This window comes from Hypanus sabinus, chromosome 9, assembly GCF_030144855.1.
Source record: "Hypanus sabinus isolate sHypSab1 chromosome 9, sHypSab1.hap1, whole genome shotgun sequence".
Classification (NCBI taxonomy): Eukaryota; Metazoa; Chordata; class Chondrichthyes; order Myliobatiformes; family Dasyatidae; genus Hypanus; species Hypanus sabinus.
In genome coordinates, this window is record NC_082714.1 from 17,184,867 (window position 1) to 17,203,633 (window position 18,767).

The 18,767-nt window shown below is 42.4% G+C and overlaps 1 protein-coding gene across 3 annotated transcripts in view; it reads right to left on the reverse strand.

Annotated features, from left to right (window-relative positions):
- The window catches only part of LOC132399123 (septin-9-like), a 434,472-nt gene that overhangs the window by 341,718 nt on the left and 73,987 nt on the right, over window positions 1-18,767 (reverse strand). For all 3 annotated transcript variants that reach the window (XM_059979124.1, XM_059979123.1, XM_059979122.1), the window contains one exon: window positions 16,529-17,881. In XM_059979124.1, coding sequence (XP_059835107.1) covers window positions 16,529-17,881 — 1,353 coding nt within the window. The remainder of the gene's footprint in view (window positions 1-16,528; window positions 17,882-18,767) is intronic.

The window sequence follows — 18,767 nt, forward strand, 5'->3', positions numbered from 1 at the left end:
GGCAGAACTCCCCCGTCTTTTTTCTAATTGAATTATAAGAATTTAACTATAAACACCAGAGATTATACAGATGCTGGAAATCCAGAGCAACACACACAAGATGCTGGAAGAACTCAGCAGGTCAGGCAGCATCTATGGAGAGGAATAAACCATTGATGTTTCTGTTCGAGACTCTTCTTCAGGACCGGAAATGAAGGGTGAAGAAAGCAGAATAAGAAGGTGGGTGGGGCGGGTGGGGGGGGGAAGCTATGAGGTGATAGGTGAACCCAGGTGGGTGGAAAGAGGAGGGAGTGAAGTGAAAAGCTGGGAGGTAATAGGTGGAAAAGGTAAAGGACTGAGGAAGAAGGAATCTTCTTCCCTGGCATTCTTTGAATGAAGAAGGTGGCTGAAGAAGCAAAAAGAAGAGGCTGTGATGATAACTCACACATCATACCCCCTTGCTTTGACTGGAAGGACATGGAGGCACCTAACAATAGCCCCAACAACCCTATCACTTTGCTCTCTGAGGCTGACATTGAGAGGATCCTTCAGAAGGATGAACCCACAAAAAGTATCTGGTCCAAGTATCTTAAAAAATCAAATAAAAATTTATATTAAAAAAAAGTATCTGGTCCAGATAGGGTACCTGGTCGAGTACTGAAGACCCATGCTAATCAACTGGCTAGAGTGTTTACTGATATCTTTAATCTCTTGCTTCAGCAGTCTGAGGTACCACCTGCTTCAAAAAAGCTTCAATTATACCAGTGCCCAAGGAGGCCTGAAACTTTGACAGAGTTCTATGGATACTCTGTGTAACGACTGGTTGTATCACTGTCTCATATGGAAACACCAGTGCCCAGGAACGGAACAGTCCACAAGAAGTGGTGAATATAACCCAGTCATCACAAGCAAAGCCCTCCCCACCATTGAACACATTTACAAGGAGAGGTTCCCACTAGAAAGCAGCATCCATCATCAAGGGCCCCCAACATTCAGCCAATGCTCTCTTCTTGCTACTAACATTGGGCAGGAGGTACAGGAGCTTTAGGCCCCACACCACCAGGTTCAGCAACCTCAACCATCAAGCTCCGGAAACAGCATGGATAACTTCCCTCACCTCAATTCTGAACTGATTCTACAACCTAAAGACTCAATTTCAAGGAATCTGTGACTCATGTTCTCAGTATTATTCGTTTGCCTTTTGTGCTATTTTCATGATATGTCTTCTTTTACACAATGATTGTTTGACAGTCTTTGTTTATGGATTGTTTTCCATGTTTTTTTCTTGCAAATAAAGATGCTGTACTTACAAAGTCATCCCTTGACTCTCTGATCACATCTCCATAATGTTAATCCCAGCATACTGACCGCTGTTGAAATTGGAGAAATCAGTCAGGAGGACCATCATTGTAAGGCCTAGCAAGGCAGTTTATATGCTTCGGGACTGTTTTGAACAGACCAACTGGCGGATGTTCAAGGAGGCTGCCACAAACAGAATAGACGCAGACCTCGAGGAATATGCCTCATCTGTCGTAAATATGAATATTTTGGTTAAAAGGGGGAAAATATGATTGTAGAGATATTCCAGGCCACAGAAATTTGGATCCTTGTCAGTAAGACTAAATACAATAATACAAATAATGATAATTATTTTCCTTTGCACTCTACACTAGCTGTAAATAGGGCTCACTTTATATCATTTCCTATTTATTCTTTCATGGAATACGGATGCTGCTGGCCCATCTGTTTTTGCCCTGAGATGGTAAAAGTAGTTTTGTGGGTCATATATTAGCCAGTCCAGGTAATGAAAGCAATATTCCTTCCCTGAAGGATTTAATGAACCAGAATGATCTGTGGTGATGAAATGATTTTTTTAACTGCTCCATCTTGTTACATTCTGGATTCACTGATGCACCACAGTAGCATATCAGTCAGTACAACGCTATTACAGCTCAGGGCTTTGGAGCTCAGTTCCAGCGTCCTCTGTAAGAAGTTTGTCTGTCCTTGCCATGAAGAGTGTGGGATTCCTCCAGATTTCCTCCCACAGTCCAAAGACACACTGGTTAGTAGGTTAATTGGTCATTATAAATTGTTCTGTGATTAGGCTAGGATTAAATCGGAGGGCTTGATGGATCACACTCTATTTCTAAATAAATCAATAAATATTTCCCAATTGCGAATTCACACTAATTCAGACTAACCCAAAAACCTTCAGGCAGAGACGTAACGTAAAGATTTTTACTCCTCGGGTATGTGAAGCATGTAAGAAATACAGTCAGTTCAATTCAATTGAAAGCCCAACCACTGTGTGTACTGTAAATCCAAATCTGAGGTGATGAATATTTTTACAATGTATTCCTTTTAGGAAAATTAAGTAAAAGTTTCAAGCTGCGTTAAAATACAAACAATTACAGTGAAAAGGAAGAAGAATGCTCTGTGGGTGGTACAGACAGTCCAGCTGACAGGGACAGCTTCAACTAACTCTTGTTCCACCACTTAATACCAGTTAGATATGACCCCACTCGAGAAGTGTGACATTTGCTTACACAAGACAATCTCTTGAGTAAATGCAAAAAAGTCATAAATCAATTTCCTTTGCCTGTTTGCTTGGGGAATGTTAGGATAGAACATTTCATACTACCCTCGTAAATATGATGTAAGTACAACGATAAGAGCAATTAGCACTTGGACTCACAATAATATTTTATGTGGTATTTGAAAAGTTTGATAAAGAACATATCAAATTTCATTCCGGTACCAAGAGAAGACACTGAAGTATTCAACTCATGTTGTTTGTTATTCCTTTTTGTGCCTTGTGGCATCGGGCAGCACTTTTGCCGTTTCCATAGCATTTGACTTTTTTTACAAGGATGAATTGCTAGTTCGACACTCAACCCAGCATGGTTGGAAAGCGAGCAAGGAGTTGACTGGATTCACACCCGGGACTGTTCACCTCGAAGACCAGTGATAATGCCACCGCACCACTGGCTGGCTAATTATGAGCAAAGAGTAATTACTTTTCACTTAATTTGTTTTTTTTAAACTATCAAATGTAACTTCAATTCAGTACGCTTTGATTAATTGGCAATTGAGAAAGCTGCAAGATTAGAATGGTTGGTGAATAATGGGATGGTGACCTCTTTCTCTCTTCCTCTCACTGTCTCTCTCTCTCCCTCTTTTCTTCCTCTCTCACTCACTCTTCATCTCTCTCTTACACTCTCCCTTGCTCTTGATCTCTTCCTCTCTCACTCACTCTTCATCTCTCTCTTACACTCTCCCTTGCTCTTGATCTCTTCCTCTCTCACTCACTCTTCATCTCTCTCTTACACTCTCCCTTGCTCTTGATCTCTCTTTCTCACGCACTCACTCTCTCACTTTCCTCTTTGTAAGTGATTAAAGATTCGCTCTATTTGTCACATGGACATTGAAACATCAAAGCATACAGTGATTTCCAGCATCTGCAGATTTTCTCTTATTTGTGAAGGCATACAGCGAAATCCATTGCTTGCATCAAATCAGTGATGACTTTGCTGAGGTCAGCCCACAAGTGTCTTCACTCTTCCACCGCCAATATAGCATGCGCAAAACTTACTAACCTTAATTCATATGCCATTGGAATATGGGAGGAACCTGGAGCACAGGGAGGAAATCCTCGTGGTCATGGAGAGAACATACAAACTCCTTACAGACTGAAGCATTTTCAGGTTTCAATGTAAAGCAATGAGTTTGTTCACAGTGATGTACGGGGCAGAGAATATACCTCAGTGGCGGCAAGGGGCAAGCTTGGTTTATCTGTGGTGGAAGAATTTGATCATGGGGGCAAACTGCACGCTAATGGGGCCGTGGGAGGTTTCAGATCTCTACTATGGGTGATGGTAGAGAGAGCAATATTTAATTTTCTCCTAAGTAATGAAACAACTTCAGTTCAAATAACTGAGGTTGAATATTTTGACAGAAAAAATGACTAAAAACTAATAACCTGGAATAAGAGTATGCAGTGCCCAATACAAGGACTCAGATCAAGGTAATGAAGGACCCCACCATCCAGGCCATGCTCTCATCTTACAGCTGCCATCAGGAACGAGGCACAGGAAGCCCAAAGTCCCACACCATCAGGTTCAGGAGCAGTTATTACCCTTCAGACATCAGACTCCTGAATCAGAGTAGATAACTTCACTCCCCACAACACTGAACTGATTCCACAACCTATTCCCACTTTCAAGGATTCTGCAACTCATATTCTCAATTATCTTTGTCATTTATTTATTTGCTTTTGTATTTGCTCAGTTCGTCTTCTTTTGCACAGTGTTTTTTTTGTTCGCCTTTATCTGTAGTTTGTTATCGATGCTATTGTATTTCTTACATCTACTGTGAGTGCCCGCAAGAACATGAACCTCAAGGTAGTATATGGTGACCATCTATGGACTTGACTTTGAAATATGGCTTTGAAATCGTAAAAGGTTATTTCAAGGGGATAAGATGGAGAAAGAATTCTGGAGAGTGATTTAAGAGTGTTTCTGTTGGACTTTGCTACTCAGTTCAAAGGTATGTCAAAATCAGAATGAGAATCAGGATCAAGTTCATTATCACTGACGTATGCTGAGAGATGAAGGCTTTCCACATGATGTGGGCAAGTTCACTATCCAGAGGAAACCCTCGCAGTCACAGGGAGAATGTACAAACTCCTCCCAGACTGTGGTGGGATTGGAAACTGGCGCTGAAAAGTGTTATGCCATCCGCTCCTCTGTCATGCCTGGGTAGGAAGAGGTAATGAGAAAGCAAGAGGTAAACATCCCCATCTCCCTGTTCTAAGCCAGATGCAGAGAGGATCACGAGAGGAGTAATATGAAATGCCGACATCTTTGAGAGAACAATGCAGGAGAGTGATTAGAGACATTTGAAAGATTGGTTGTGATTGCAATCACTTCCAAAGTTAAAAAGAAAGAAACACACGAGTTGGACAATTGCTGGGAATGTAATTTACTAACCGACGAGGTCCTCCCAAGCTGCACCTGCCTTTAATAGAGCCACATCTGGAGCACAGTGCTTGGTTTTGATCACAGTCCTAATGAGAAGGCACAAAGTGATTGGAAGGAGTTCAGAGGAAGTTATGAGCCTGATTCCTGAAATGAGGAGTTTGCACTGGGACTTCACTCCCTGGGGAAGAAGAATGGGGAATTGTAACTGCATTCCAGGAAATGCAAGAAAAATTGGACTCTGAAACATTCTACGGAGGGCAAATTTTCGTGGAGGAGGGTATCACAAGCAGCGGAAGAAATTTTGGTGAATGAAGAACAAACGGAATTATAGAAGATGAAAGCATTAAAAGAAAATAAATGAGCTGATTTTCTAATAGGCGATGAAAGGGTTCTTTATTCGTAAACCAAGGAAGAGATTGCTGTGGGTGGGTGTGCTAGACAGACGTCTTATTTTCCTTGTTGCTCTAATCCAAACCAGATGTGTAGAGTATAACATGCGCTTATTGAAGATGAAATAGGTGGCGTATCTACTCAAGAAACTAAAGATGCACCTGAAAAGGGAATAAAAACAAAAAATTAAGAATGGAATAGGCCCTTCTGTCCCTTCAAGCCGTGCTGCCTGGCAATTCCTCAATTTAATATGAGTTTAATCACGGTACAATTTACAATGACCAGTTAACCCACCAACCTGTATGTCCTTGGATAGTGGGAGGAAACTGGAGCACCTGGAGGAAGCCCATGTGGTCACGGGGAGAACATACAAACTCCTTACAGCCAGTGGCGGGAATTGAACCTGGGTCACCTGTACTTAATGTGTTGTGGTAACCACTATGCTACAGCGCTGCATCGAAGGAAAAGGTTATAGCGACCGGAGGTCGATCTGAACCAGAGAGAATCATAAATCCAGCATGTTTTAAGGTACATAGGAGAGGGAGGCTAAACAAAGCGGATATCTGTGATGGAGTAATGGAAAGGCGGCTAAATTAGATGCAAGCTGTCGGTGATAGTGGAGGGAAGTTTATGGTAGTTTGCTCGTTGAAGTTGAATTATCTGGAGGAGAGTTAGATAGAATAGGTACAGAGGAGAAAAGTAAAGAGCACAGCTGTATAATGCTGCAGGTGTCAACATTCTAAAATAGAATGCTAGAAATACCCAACAGGTCAGACAGCTTCTACAGAGAGAGAAACAATGAGCTAATGAACACAGGAGATTCTGCAGATGCTGGAAATCCAGACTAACACACACAAAATAGTGGAGGAATTCAGCAGGTCAGACAGGCTCAATGGAGAGGAATAAAGAGCCGACGTTTTGGAACGAAACCTTTCATCGGAACTGGGAAGGAGCCTGAATAAGAAGGTGAGGGACAGGAAGGAGTACAAACTGGAAGGTGATGGGTGAAGCCAGTTGAGGGGAAAGGTAGGTGCGTGAGGGAGGGGGTGGAAACCTGGGAGGTGATAGGTGGAAATGGTGAAAGGCTGAAGCAGAAGGGGTCTGATAGGAAGGACAGTGGACCAAGGGAGAAAGAGAAGGAGGAGGGGCACCAGAAGGAGGCAATGAAGAGAAGGGAAGGAACAAGATGAGAGTGGGAATGGGGAATGAAAAAAGAGAGGGGTGGGGTGGGGAGGGGATTCCCAGACATTAGAGAATTCAATGCTCAGGCCATCAGCTCGGATGGAGGCCAGTCAGACAGAGTATGAGGTGTTGCTCCTCCAACCTGAGAGTGGCCTCATTGTGGCAGTAGAGGAGGCATGGACCAACATTTCGGAATGGGAATGGGGGAGTGGAATTAAAATGGGTGGCCACTGGGAAATTCTGCTCACTGTGGACAGAATGAAGGTGCTTAACAAAGCTGGCCCCTAATCTACGTTGGGTCTCACCGACATTGAGGAGAGGCTGCACCCAGAGCACCAGATACAGTAGATGACCCCGACAGACTCATAAATGAAGTGTTGTCTCACTGGGAAGGACAGTTCGGGGGCCCTGAATGGTGGTGTGGGAAGAGATGAATGGACAGGTGTGGCACTTCTTCCTCTTGCTGGAATAAGTGGCGCCATACAAGGTGCCAACATATCATGCCACAATTACCTAACCCTTGTGGAGGAAAGGGGTTCAGCTTTAGGACTAGGGGCTGGCAGAATCATGGGGAGAGCATGATAAACAATAGAATGTGTCTATCTTCTTTGTACTAGCTAACAACAGATAATGGCATCAAAGCAGAATCGATTGTATAGGTACTAACGTTGAGTAAATTGCCGAAACAGTGTCTGACCTAACGTAGTTGGATTTACTACATAAATTTGAATTGTAACCTTGTGTTGGCGAAGATGTTGTGCAGAACAGCTCCCCATGAATTCAGCTAACTTCGAGCTTCGAGTTTGATTGATACTAAATTCTCTAACAACCCTAAACCGAGCCATACGCCTTTGGAACCTAGGAGGAAACAGGAATACCCAGAGGAAATCCACACAGTCATGGGGAGAACATATAATTTCCTTACATACAGTGCCGGGAATTGAACCCCGATTGGTAATAGTATGTGCTGAAAAGCAATTGTGTTAATCACTACACTATGGTGCTCCCACATTTGATACACTTAATAATCACTGAGTCACACGTGCACAATGCTTAAGAAATAAGCTGTAATATTTTATGGGTGTAAAATTATACAATCCAAATATCTTTTCACATTATTTATTTATTGAGATACAGGACAGCCATGCCACCCAGCAACCCCTGATTCAACTCTAGCCTAATCACAGGTCAATTTACAATGACCAATTAACCCACACGGTTATGGGGAGGACGTACTAACTCCTTACAGGCAGCTGTGGGAATTGAACCTGGGCTGCCAGTACTGTAAAGCGTTGTGCCAACCACTACACTGCTGTGCCAGAATGGGGGACCACATCTTCAAGCACAAGAAGGGAACTTTAAGGTCAAATTTCAGGAAATTAAATTTCACACAAAAGAATTGTCAGAGACAGAATTCGCTCCCAGATAGAATAGCGCGTAAATAATACATTAATAACTTTTAAGGTGCTATTAAATGAGATACATTTGGGACAGGGGTGAGAAAAGCAAAGGGGAAAGGAAGTATTACAAGCCCTCCAGATGGATCAATCAAACAGGCTGCCTTGTATGTTATAATCTTGTAATCTTTTCCACTGTGTAAATCAATTAGCTAAAATATTTCCCCAACAGCCAAACAAAATATCAACATACAAAGTAACAATTAACCAGCTCTAGTCATTCAAAGTGAAAATTAATGAGAGTTTATGATAATTTTAGTTTTACTTTTGTCAAATTTACTGGTCAACAAATTCAGCTGTTTGAAACCATAAAGAAAATATTTATCATTTTTGAGTCATTTATGGTGCTATGTATAATGAACACAAGCCAGTATAAATAAATACAAATCAGCTGCATCATTTCAAACAATAAATGGCAATTACAATCTAAACCTAATAACAAAACAAAAATTTAGACTGCAATTTTCAAAATCAATTCTTCACAGAATCATAGAATCGTTACTGTATAACGGGTTGGGAGGGAGGCATTCAGCCCAATTATAACGATCCAGCTCACAGTAGAAGAATTTTTTGATTCCACTGCCTACAACTTCTCTGCAGCCCTGATAATAGTTTGAAATATCGAAGCGAATGCAGAGAGCGAATGCTGGCTTCCTGCCTTTTGATCACTGGTAGGATGACTCTGCTGCTGGAGAGGGGAGAACCAGAGAATGTTTTGGATATGGATATGAATATGGACTTGGACTATTGACTATGGACTTCTTTTCAGTCCTATTTTTTTTTATTTTGTGTGTTTTTTCACCCAATCTTTCTCAGTGTTTTTGTATGCATGGGAGGGGGATTTGGGAGTTGAAAATTGTGCTGCCATTCTTCTCTTCCTTGGTTTTGTGATTATCTGGAGAAGAAGAATTTCAGAGTTGTGTACCTTGATATTAAATTAACCTTTCTAGTTCCCTGTCGAGTGCCTGTCCAATATCTATTGAAAGTATGGATTGATTCTGTTTCACCAGATCATAACTGTTCTCAAACTGAAGAAGTTTATCCTCTTATCTATCTTGAATCTTTTGTCCAAAATTGTAAATCAGTATCCTCTATTCCTTGAACTATCTTTCTAAACCAATCTTGATGTCACACAGTTGGTGGCTCCTTTGTTAGTTACCTCCTGTACCTAATAAAGTGGCCACTGAGGAAGTGTTCATGGTCTTCTGCTGCTGTAGTCCATCCACTCAAGGTTTGATGTGTTGTACGTTCAGAGATGCTTTTCTGCACATCACTTTGTAATGTGTGGTTATTTGAGTTATTGCGCCTTCCTGTCAGCTTGAAGATGTCAACATCTCTGAAGATCTGTCCCAGGCCCAACATATTGATGCAATTGCAAAGAAGGCATTTTGCAGCTATATATCATTAGGAGTTTGAGGAGATTTGATATGTCACTAAAGATACCCACAGATGCACAGAGATTCATTGATTCGAGATCATTTAATGGCATTTCCTGCACACAAGTGTAAAGAGAATGCAGTAATTGTTACTCTGGAGTGGTGGAGTAGTGAAGAGCATCATTCTGGCCGGTTGTATCACTGCCTGGAATGGAGACTCCAATGCACAGGACTGCAGAGGGTTGTAAATTCAGCTGGCTGCATCACAGGCACAAGCTGGTCCACCACAGAGTACACCTTCAAAAACCAACGCCTCAAGAAATCGGCATCCATCATTAAGGAATCTCATCATCTATGACATACCCTCTTCTCATTACGGCTATCAAGGAGGAGGTACAGGAGCCTGAAGACCCATACTCAACATTTTGGGAAGAGTTTCTTCCCCTCTGCCATCAGATTTCTGAATGGACAATGAAAGCATGAACACACCCTCACCTTTTCCTCTTTTTGTAATAATTATTTAATTTATATATAAATCAAATAATTAGTACATAAAACAGTGCTGCCATCAAGAAGAAGATACGGGAGCCTCAGGGATCACACCACCAGATTCAGGAACAGTTACCACTCCTCAACCATCAGGCTCTTGAACCAAAAGGGATAACTTCAAACAACTTCACTTGCCCATTACTGAAACGTTCCCACACCAATTGACTCACTTTCAAGGACTCTTCATCTCAAGTTTCAATATTTATCCCTTAATTATTTATTACTTTTTTTTGTATTTGTTCAGTTTGTTGTGTTTTGCACACTGGTTGAACACCCAAGTTGGTGAAGTCTTTGAGCAACACACACAAAATGCTGGTGGAACACAGCAGGCCAGGCAGCGTCTATAGGGAGAAGCACTGTCGACATTTCTGGCCGAGACCCTTCTCCCTATAGATGCTGCCTGGCCTGCTGCGTTCCACCAGCATGTTGTGTGTGTTGCTTGAATTTCCAGCATCTGCAGATTTCCTCGTGTTGGTGAAGTCTTTGTTTGATTCTGTTATGGTTATTATTCTATAGAAATGTTGAGTATGCCAGAAAGAAAATGAATCTTAGGTAGTATATGATGACACAAATAATAAATTTACTTTAAATTTGAATATGTACATTGAAAATATATTACTTGCAGCAAATCAGATCAGCGATGATTGTGCTGGAGCTGCAAGTTTCTCCTTGCTTCTGGTGCCAACATAGACGTACAAAAAAGCTGGATGAACTCAGCAGGTCGGTCAGCATCCGTTGAAAGGAGCAGTCAATGTTTCGGGTCAAGACCCTTTGTCAGGACCAACATAGCATGGCCAAAACTCAGAGACCCTAACATGGAAAGTGGAGGAAACTGGAACACCCGGAGTCACGGGGAGAACATACAAAAGTCCTTACAGACAGTGGGCAGAAACGGATGCTGAATTTACAGCCGGCATTGTAAAGCATTGCAATAATTGCTACACTACTTGGGCGAGTAACTTTGTTTTGGTACACTGACGTCATAGTTTGGGGTGGAGATAAACCTGTAATGTTAAGATGTTAGAAGAAAGAAATCAGCCTTCATCAGTCCTGGTGGAGTCCACCTGTTGTAATCGTGTGCTTTACTACCCTCATAACAATTTATTATGAGCATAGTGAAAACAAACAACTTCAACATAATGAGGTGCATCTCTGAGTTCTGGAGATGATAGAATTTAATCAATAAAGATCTGAACCAGAAAGTCACTCATTCATTTCTTTGACAAAACGAATGGCGGCTTGCCGGAGATTAACATGACAAGACAAGCGCAGGGAGCTCAGAATTCATTTTGTTTGGCTTTTGCTTTTGAATTGGAAGTCTGCAGTGATGACACAATTTCAAAATATTCATCCTCTGTTTTGTTAAAGAAAGAATCCCTTCAAATTGTGGGGAAGTAGAGCGGAGGCAAGGAGACAGAAGAATAAGTGGAGTTGCCAGATACAGTTCAAAGCGGGGGAATGCAACATAATCCACCTTTAGGAGAAACTGTGGGAGGAATACTTTTTGAACACAGGAGATTCTACAGAAGCTGCAAATCCACAGTAATGCAAAATGCTGCAGGAGCTCAGCAAGTCAGGCAGCACCTCTGAAGGGGAATATGCAATTGAGGTTTTGTGTCAAGATCCGTCATCAGGAACTGAAACATCAACTGTTTATTTCCCTTCAGAGATGCTGTCTGATCTGAGAATCAGAATCAGGTTTATTATCATCAGCATTTTAACTTAGCAGCAGCAGTTCAATACAATACATAATATAGAAGAATAAATAAATAAATTACAGTATATGGTATTGAATAGATTAAAAATCGTGCAAAAACAGAAATAATATATATTTAAAAAGTGAGGTAGTGTTCACGTGTTTTGTGTGTGATAATCCTTTTAGAGATACTTCTGCATGTTTTTGGTAAACACATTCAGCTTTCTTTTGTATAGAGTACTTGGTTAAATTATATGTTATAAGTTAAAATTCAAATGAATTCCTTAACCCCCTGCTAAAGAAATTCCACTTCATCTCTGTTCCAAAACAGACATCGCGCTATACTGAGGCTGTGCCCATGGGCCCTAGGCTCCCTCACTATCGGAAACATCCTTTCCACATCCACTCTATTTAGGCCTTTCAATATTTGATAGGCTTCAGTGAGGTCTCCCCTCATTCTTCTAAACTCCTGAGAGTACAGGCCCAGAGCCATTAAATGCTCCTCATACATTAACCCTTTCATTTCCAGAATCATTCTCGTGAATCTTCTCTGGACCCTCCCCAATGCCAGCCATTTTTACTTCGATAAGGAGCTCACAATTTTGTGTTGCATGTCGCAGAAGCATGATGCTATTACAGCCCAGAGTTCAGTTCTGATGCCATCTGTAAGAAGTTCGTACATCATTCCCATGAACGTGTGGCTTTCCTCTGGGTGCTCCAGTTTCATTCCACAGTCAAAGATTCAAAGGTCAAATTTAATGTTAGAGAAATGTATACAATATACATCCTGAAGTGCTTTTTCAGTCCAAAATCGTACCGGTTAGTAGATTGATTGGTCATTGTAAATGGTCCTGTGTTAAATAGGTAGGTTGTTGGGCGGTGCAGCTCGTTGTGTCAGAAGGCCCTGTAATGATGCGGGCGATCATGATCTCATCCATGACCATAATTGTGCTTGGCAAATTTTTCTACAGAAGCGGTTTCCCATTTCTTTCTTCTGGGCAGTGTCTTTACAAGACAGGTGAGCCCAGCCACTATCAATACTCCTCAGAGATTGTCTGTCAGTGGTTGCATAACTAGGATGAGATAAGCGCCAGCCACTCATACGACTGTCCACCACCTGCTCCCATGACTTCACGTGACCCTGATAGAGGGGCTAAGCAGGTGCTACACATTGCCCAAGGGTGACCTGCAGGCTAGCGGAGGGACCTCCACTGGTAGAAACGTATGTCCACCTTGCCACTTAGCTGTTCCTCTAAATATATATATATATTTTTTTAACTGCTCGCAATACTGCAAGGCCTGACCAACGCCTTGTAAACCCCCAGCAAACACATTCTTGAAATGAAGCCTTTCACACAGATGCTTTGGCATCAAAGACAATATTCAAATCTGCAGATGCTGGAGTTCCAGAGCAACCTGGAAGAACTCAGAAGGTCAGGCAGCATCTGTGGAAATGACCAAACAGCCCACATTTCGGACCAAGATCCTCCTCAGGACTGAGAAGGAAAGGGGAAGATGCCAGAATAACAAAGTAGGGGGAAGGGAAACAGGCTAATTGAAAGGTGATAGGTGAAGTCAGGTGGGTGGATAAGGTCAAGGGCTGGAGAAGAAGGAATCTGATAGGAGGGGAGAGTGGACTATAGGAGAAAGGGACGGAGGATGGGCCCAAGAGGGAAGTAATAAGCAGGTGAAAAGAGGCAAGGGGCCAGGTGAATAGAGGAAGAGGGGAGGGGGAGGGAATTTTTTTTACCAGAAAGAGAAATGGATATTCATTCCACCAGGTTGGAGGCTACACTTGTGGAATATAAGGTGTTGCTCCTCCACCCTGAGGGTGGCCTCATCTTGGCACAAGAGGGGACCGTGGACTGAGATGTTAGATAGGGAATGGGAATGGGAATTAAAATGTTTGGCCATTGGGAAGTCCCATTTGTGATGGAAAGAGCGGAGGTGCTTGATGAAGTGGCCCCCCAGTTTACGATGAGTCTCACCAATGTAGAAGGGACCGCATTGCGAACACATTCACAACAGACGACCCCAGCAGATTCACAGGTGAAGTGTTGCCTCGCCTGGGAGGAATATTTGGGGTCCTGAATGGAGGAGAGGGAGGTGTATGGGCAGGTGTAGCAGTTAGGCTGCTTGTGAGGATAAGAGCTGGGAGGGAGGGACAAGAGTATCGCAGAGTGAGCAATCCCCATGGAAAGCGGAGAGGGTGGGGGTGGAGGTAAAGATACGTTTAGCGGCAGGTATTTCTTAGCTGTGGCTGATAAAAATCGCACTAACCTTTGCATAGAACAATAAATAATACCAGTGAGAATAGCAATATAATGTAACCAGCAATATCAAACTCAATTTCACATGTAAACCTATCAATAAAAAGGGTGATTATCATAAATTAGAAGCACATAAAAGACGGACACAAACTGATAATGAACAGCCACTCTTTAAACTGTAAAATACTTTGACATTATACTTCATCCATAATATTCATTACATGAAGATATTAATAAGTGACATTAAGGAATGCATTCAAAAGGAACGTATTCCGTTCAGAGCAAAATCTGTTTCCTTCAGATGGATCTGCTTTGCTTCCATGTTAACGGGGTTGCCGTGAGCAAGATTCCTTTCCTCCTCTAAGTTCTAAATTTTAGAACTTGAAGTTTGTTGGGCACAAATCCAGAAATGTCAGGCGGTAACTGATTGGCCATCAAGATTAGCTCCTCCGGTTAATCACCAGCAGTACGCATAGGACCAGGTTGCAGCATGCACATGCACTGAGGTATGTTCCCCACAGACAAACCATCTCTTAACATGATATATTTATTACAAGCCTGCAATCAGGAGAAGCAAGGGTGGGGGAGGGGGGAATATAATACTTGCCTTGGAGAGAGAATATGGCAGTAATTCACTGCTTATCTAGCGTGCACGTGAAGACATGGTACCTCATTCCTCAGCATGTCATACATTTTACCCAGTACTATCTGCCTGTACCTTACTCCATCCCTGAAGGACAAAAATTGTGACTCTTCTCAATCCAGCTTGGGATAGTCATTGGCACTTCCTAAATACTGGGATCCTCAAGGAGGTCATGGAATCACCTATTGCCTTCACCATTCACGATACTCTGCATTACCGTCTCTTTCTTCCAGCACTAATCATATTTAAAGACATATACATCCATATATTAACATTTAATTGATTGTACAATCTAAGACTGAGAAGTTAGTACATCATAAAACTTCCAAATTAGCTACATAATTGTTTCCAGAGCAAATGACATATGATTGCCACTTTCTATAAAAGAGGCATGCAGTAATCAATTGCAGGCAACTTTATATTACATATTTGATTATCCTGAAGTGTTCGGGAACATTTATTTGATTAAGCCTGAGAAGTTCGATTTAATTCCTTGGAATTTTCTTTTTATTGAATTGTTTGGAATTGCCTCAGCTATGCTGTGATGTGACCTTCACCTTGACCTTAGTCTATGTTCTGAGTAGAAGCTTGCTCAGAACATAAGATGGGCCAGATTGCCTCTCACTGCTAGAAAGCCTAGGGACGCTGGTGATCCGGCAGCTTTTTGGGTGCCACAGTCGCATAGGGGTTAGCACAACGCTATTACAGCTTGGGGCACTGGAGTTCGGCGTTCAATCCCAGCGTTCTTTCTAAGGAGTTTGCACGTTCTCCTCATGAAATGCATGGGCTTACTCCAGATGCTCCTGTTTCCTCCCACATTTCAAAGACTAGTAGGTTAATTGGTCATTGTAATTTGCCCCGTGATTAGGCTAGGGTTAAATTGGGGGTCATTGGGGATTGCTGGGTGGGACAGCTCAGAAGGACAGAAGGGCCTATTCTGCACTGTATCTCTAAAATAAAATTTTTAAAAATAAAATAAATTTAAAATTTTGACCAATAAGACATAAATTCTACTTTTTTTATAGAACAGCTGCTTCAAAGTTTGCAAAGGAAACTTGAAGAGTTAAACAGAAGATTACAGTGCTCCTCCTCATCATTTTAACTGTTAAATATTACCCTTTCTTATCAGCCATGTATCCTAATCGACTCCCATGCACCACTGGTTCTGCCAGCACACCCAATTGTCCCATTATTCACATGTAAACCTTAAGAGCAAGTGTCAGCAAGTCGTTGACTGCAGGGCAAATCCCCACGTTTGCCATCCTTCTGTACACTGAGACCACTTCAAGATCTTAACCAGATCATATTACACCATGGTACTCAACAGACTGAACAAGCTTCCTGGGACATTTTGAAGCCTTTAATCTAAGCTGTCATCTTTATCAATAAACATTTCTGTTTTGAAGTGTCTGACCTGAAATGCATTTAAAGAACTGCATGTTTAAGGTTATGTTAGAAACCACTGTCTCTTTTGATTTAAATAATACGTTTTATACAATTTATACTTTTTAACAAACTCATGTATTTTTCACATTCACTGGCAGAAAATGGTATAGCAGCTAAACTAAAAGTTTATCACCTTCCTCATTTTCCATTGGCTAAGTATTAGCACATTACCCATGTAATGTAGTTGTTTTAATTATGTAGCCTATTAATTAACTCATTACTATCCAAGTAATTATTCTTAACTTATTATAAAAGCGATAATTTTTTCAGAAGTGCCATCTTTATTCCTCTGTCTTACACCCCTTAACATTAATTCCCATCTTAGCATCATCTCTCAGCTCTTTACTTAGTTTGCTTAACACTTGTATGTTTGTTTGTACTCTAAAATAAACTGAACTCTTGGAATTAAGACCTCTTGCCATTCTTGACTGCTGGAAGAACCCTAAGGATGAAAATTTAAACGGAGATCCAACAATTGTCAAAAATCTTGTGCTTTCAGAATTAAGCAATTTGATGTGCATTATACCTTTAGTAAAATTGACTGAGGAACGTATATCCTACCTTGCTCCTTCAAATGCATCTGAACTTCTTGTTCCAGAGATGGGTCCTCTCGTTTCCCATCATGATAAATGTTGTCTGTCAGTTTGATGTTAGAGCTGATAAAATGTATCCCTAAATCATCTGATTTTGAGAAGGGAGGATTTCTCTTGGCCACAAGGTCTGCATTATCCATCGCATGTAGAGCGAATACTGGGTGCTCATTCAAAGCAGAATTCTGTGTGAGTTTAGGTTGCAAATCAGGCATGGGGGAGTGAGGAGGTGTCGGGGCCTGAATCATCTGTGGCTGCATCACTAGCTTGAACTGGGGCAATTGATGCATGGATACTGAGCTGGACTCTGTGTTGACGGCAAGAGGCAGGAAGTCTCCAGGTTGATGCATGGATGTCATCGTGGCAGGTTGCTTTGATCTTGTCAGGGTGATAGGGGTGGAAGTTGTATTCTGGATGATTTGAGATCCTGGGAGACTTCTTGCAGGCGATTCAGGGTTTGTAATTAGACTCTGCTGAGCTTTACAGAAAGAGTCAGCCACATTGCTGGAAAATGAATTAGTTGGCCCAAAGTTCACCTCTTGCATAGGCTTCATGCTTAAACTAGGATAGGTGGCAGTTGAAGCAATCCGTGGCTCTCTCTGACTTACTCGCTGACCGTGGCCAGGTGAGATCCCTTGAGCCACTGGAGACTTTGTCCCAGAGTAAGGAGGTACGTTTGATTTATGCATTAGTTTGGATGATGCCTTGCCTTCCAGGGCGAGGTCTTCAGCTATGTGAAGGTCCAGCGATGGCATAGAACCATGATTGACCGCACCTTCATTCACAGACGTCACAGGTCGGTCCACTTCAGAATGGAACATATTGCCCTGCGATAGGTACTTTTTCAAAGCCGGAGATGGCACATGGTTTGCCTTAACACCAGGATCATGGCATCCCAGTGGGCCCGACACAGAGTTTAACCTCGAGTGATATACAAGACTAGATGCAGAGCCATGGAGACCATCATCAACACCAGGTCTGGAGGACTGGACATAGCTAATGGGGTTTATTTTGCTTTGGAAAGAGGAGACACGGCCTAATGTACCCGCTGCGCTCCCATTGGCCCTAGGGATTGGCTTGGAGCCATGATTAAAAGAAAAGCTTGAAGATACCTTCCTGTATTGGGCAGAGCCGGGGGGTGGGACGGTGCTCGAGCTCCTGTTGATCCTTGTGTGATAGGACGGCGGGGAAGATGCAAAGCCTTCAGTGAGCCGGGGTGACTGCACTTCCGTTGGGCCTGGAGAGAAAGGGGAGCTCAGTTGGGAAACTGGCGAAAACGGAGGCTCGTCACTCACATCATCGATCTCAAACGACCGCTTCAGAGCTGTTGATAAATAACAATGAAGATATATAAATGGTGATGGACTTTACAGGAAAAACACCAAATTGTAAGACAGTCATAAAGAAGGACTGCCAGTGCCTCTACTTTCTTAGAAGCTTAGGAAGAACTGGCATGTCACCAAATACCCAAGCCATCTTGTTTAAAGTTTCCTGAGCAACACACATAAAATGCTGGAGGAACTCAGCAGGGGTCAGAAAATCAGGCAGCATCTATGGAGGGGAATAAGCAGTCAAGCTTTCAGGCTAAGACACTTCGACTGAACTTGTTGATATTTTGGGCAGAGACCCTTCATCAGGACTAGATTTCAAGCAGCTGGCAAATCTCTTGTGTTTAATGAATTTCATCATGGCCTGCTACATCAATACCAATGCACAGGAGTTCACGAAGCAGCGGAGAGTAATGGACACAGGCCTATCCATCACCGGAACAGCCCTCACTATCACTGACCAGCATCCGAGGAAGTGCTCCCTCGAGAAGTCAGCAACTCTCATCAAAGCTCCCCATTGTATGATTCATGGTTCTACTTCCTGCTACAAACAGGCGGGAGATACAGAAGCCTAAAGTCCCACGTTGGCTGGTCCAAGAACAGCTATTTTCCTACAGCCATCAAGTTCTTGATTGAACTGGTATGGAAACAGGCCCTTAGTCCCACTGTGACCACGGCAACCATCAAGCTCCCATGAACACCATTCCTACCCTAATCCCAGTGTATTCTCCCCACATTCCCATCTGCTCCCCGTAGACTCCAGCACTCATTTCTAGCGGCAAGTTCCATTGATCAATTAACTTCCAACCTCCATGTCTTTGGGAGGAGGAAGAGGGATGAAGCACCTGAAGGAACCACCCCCCCCCCCCCACTTGTAGGGAG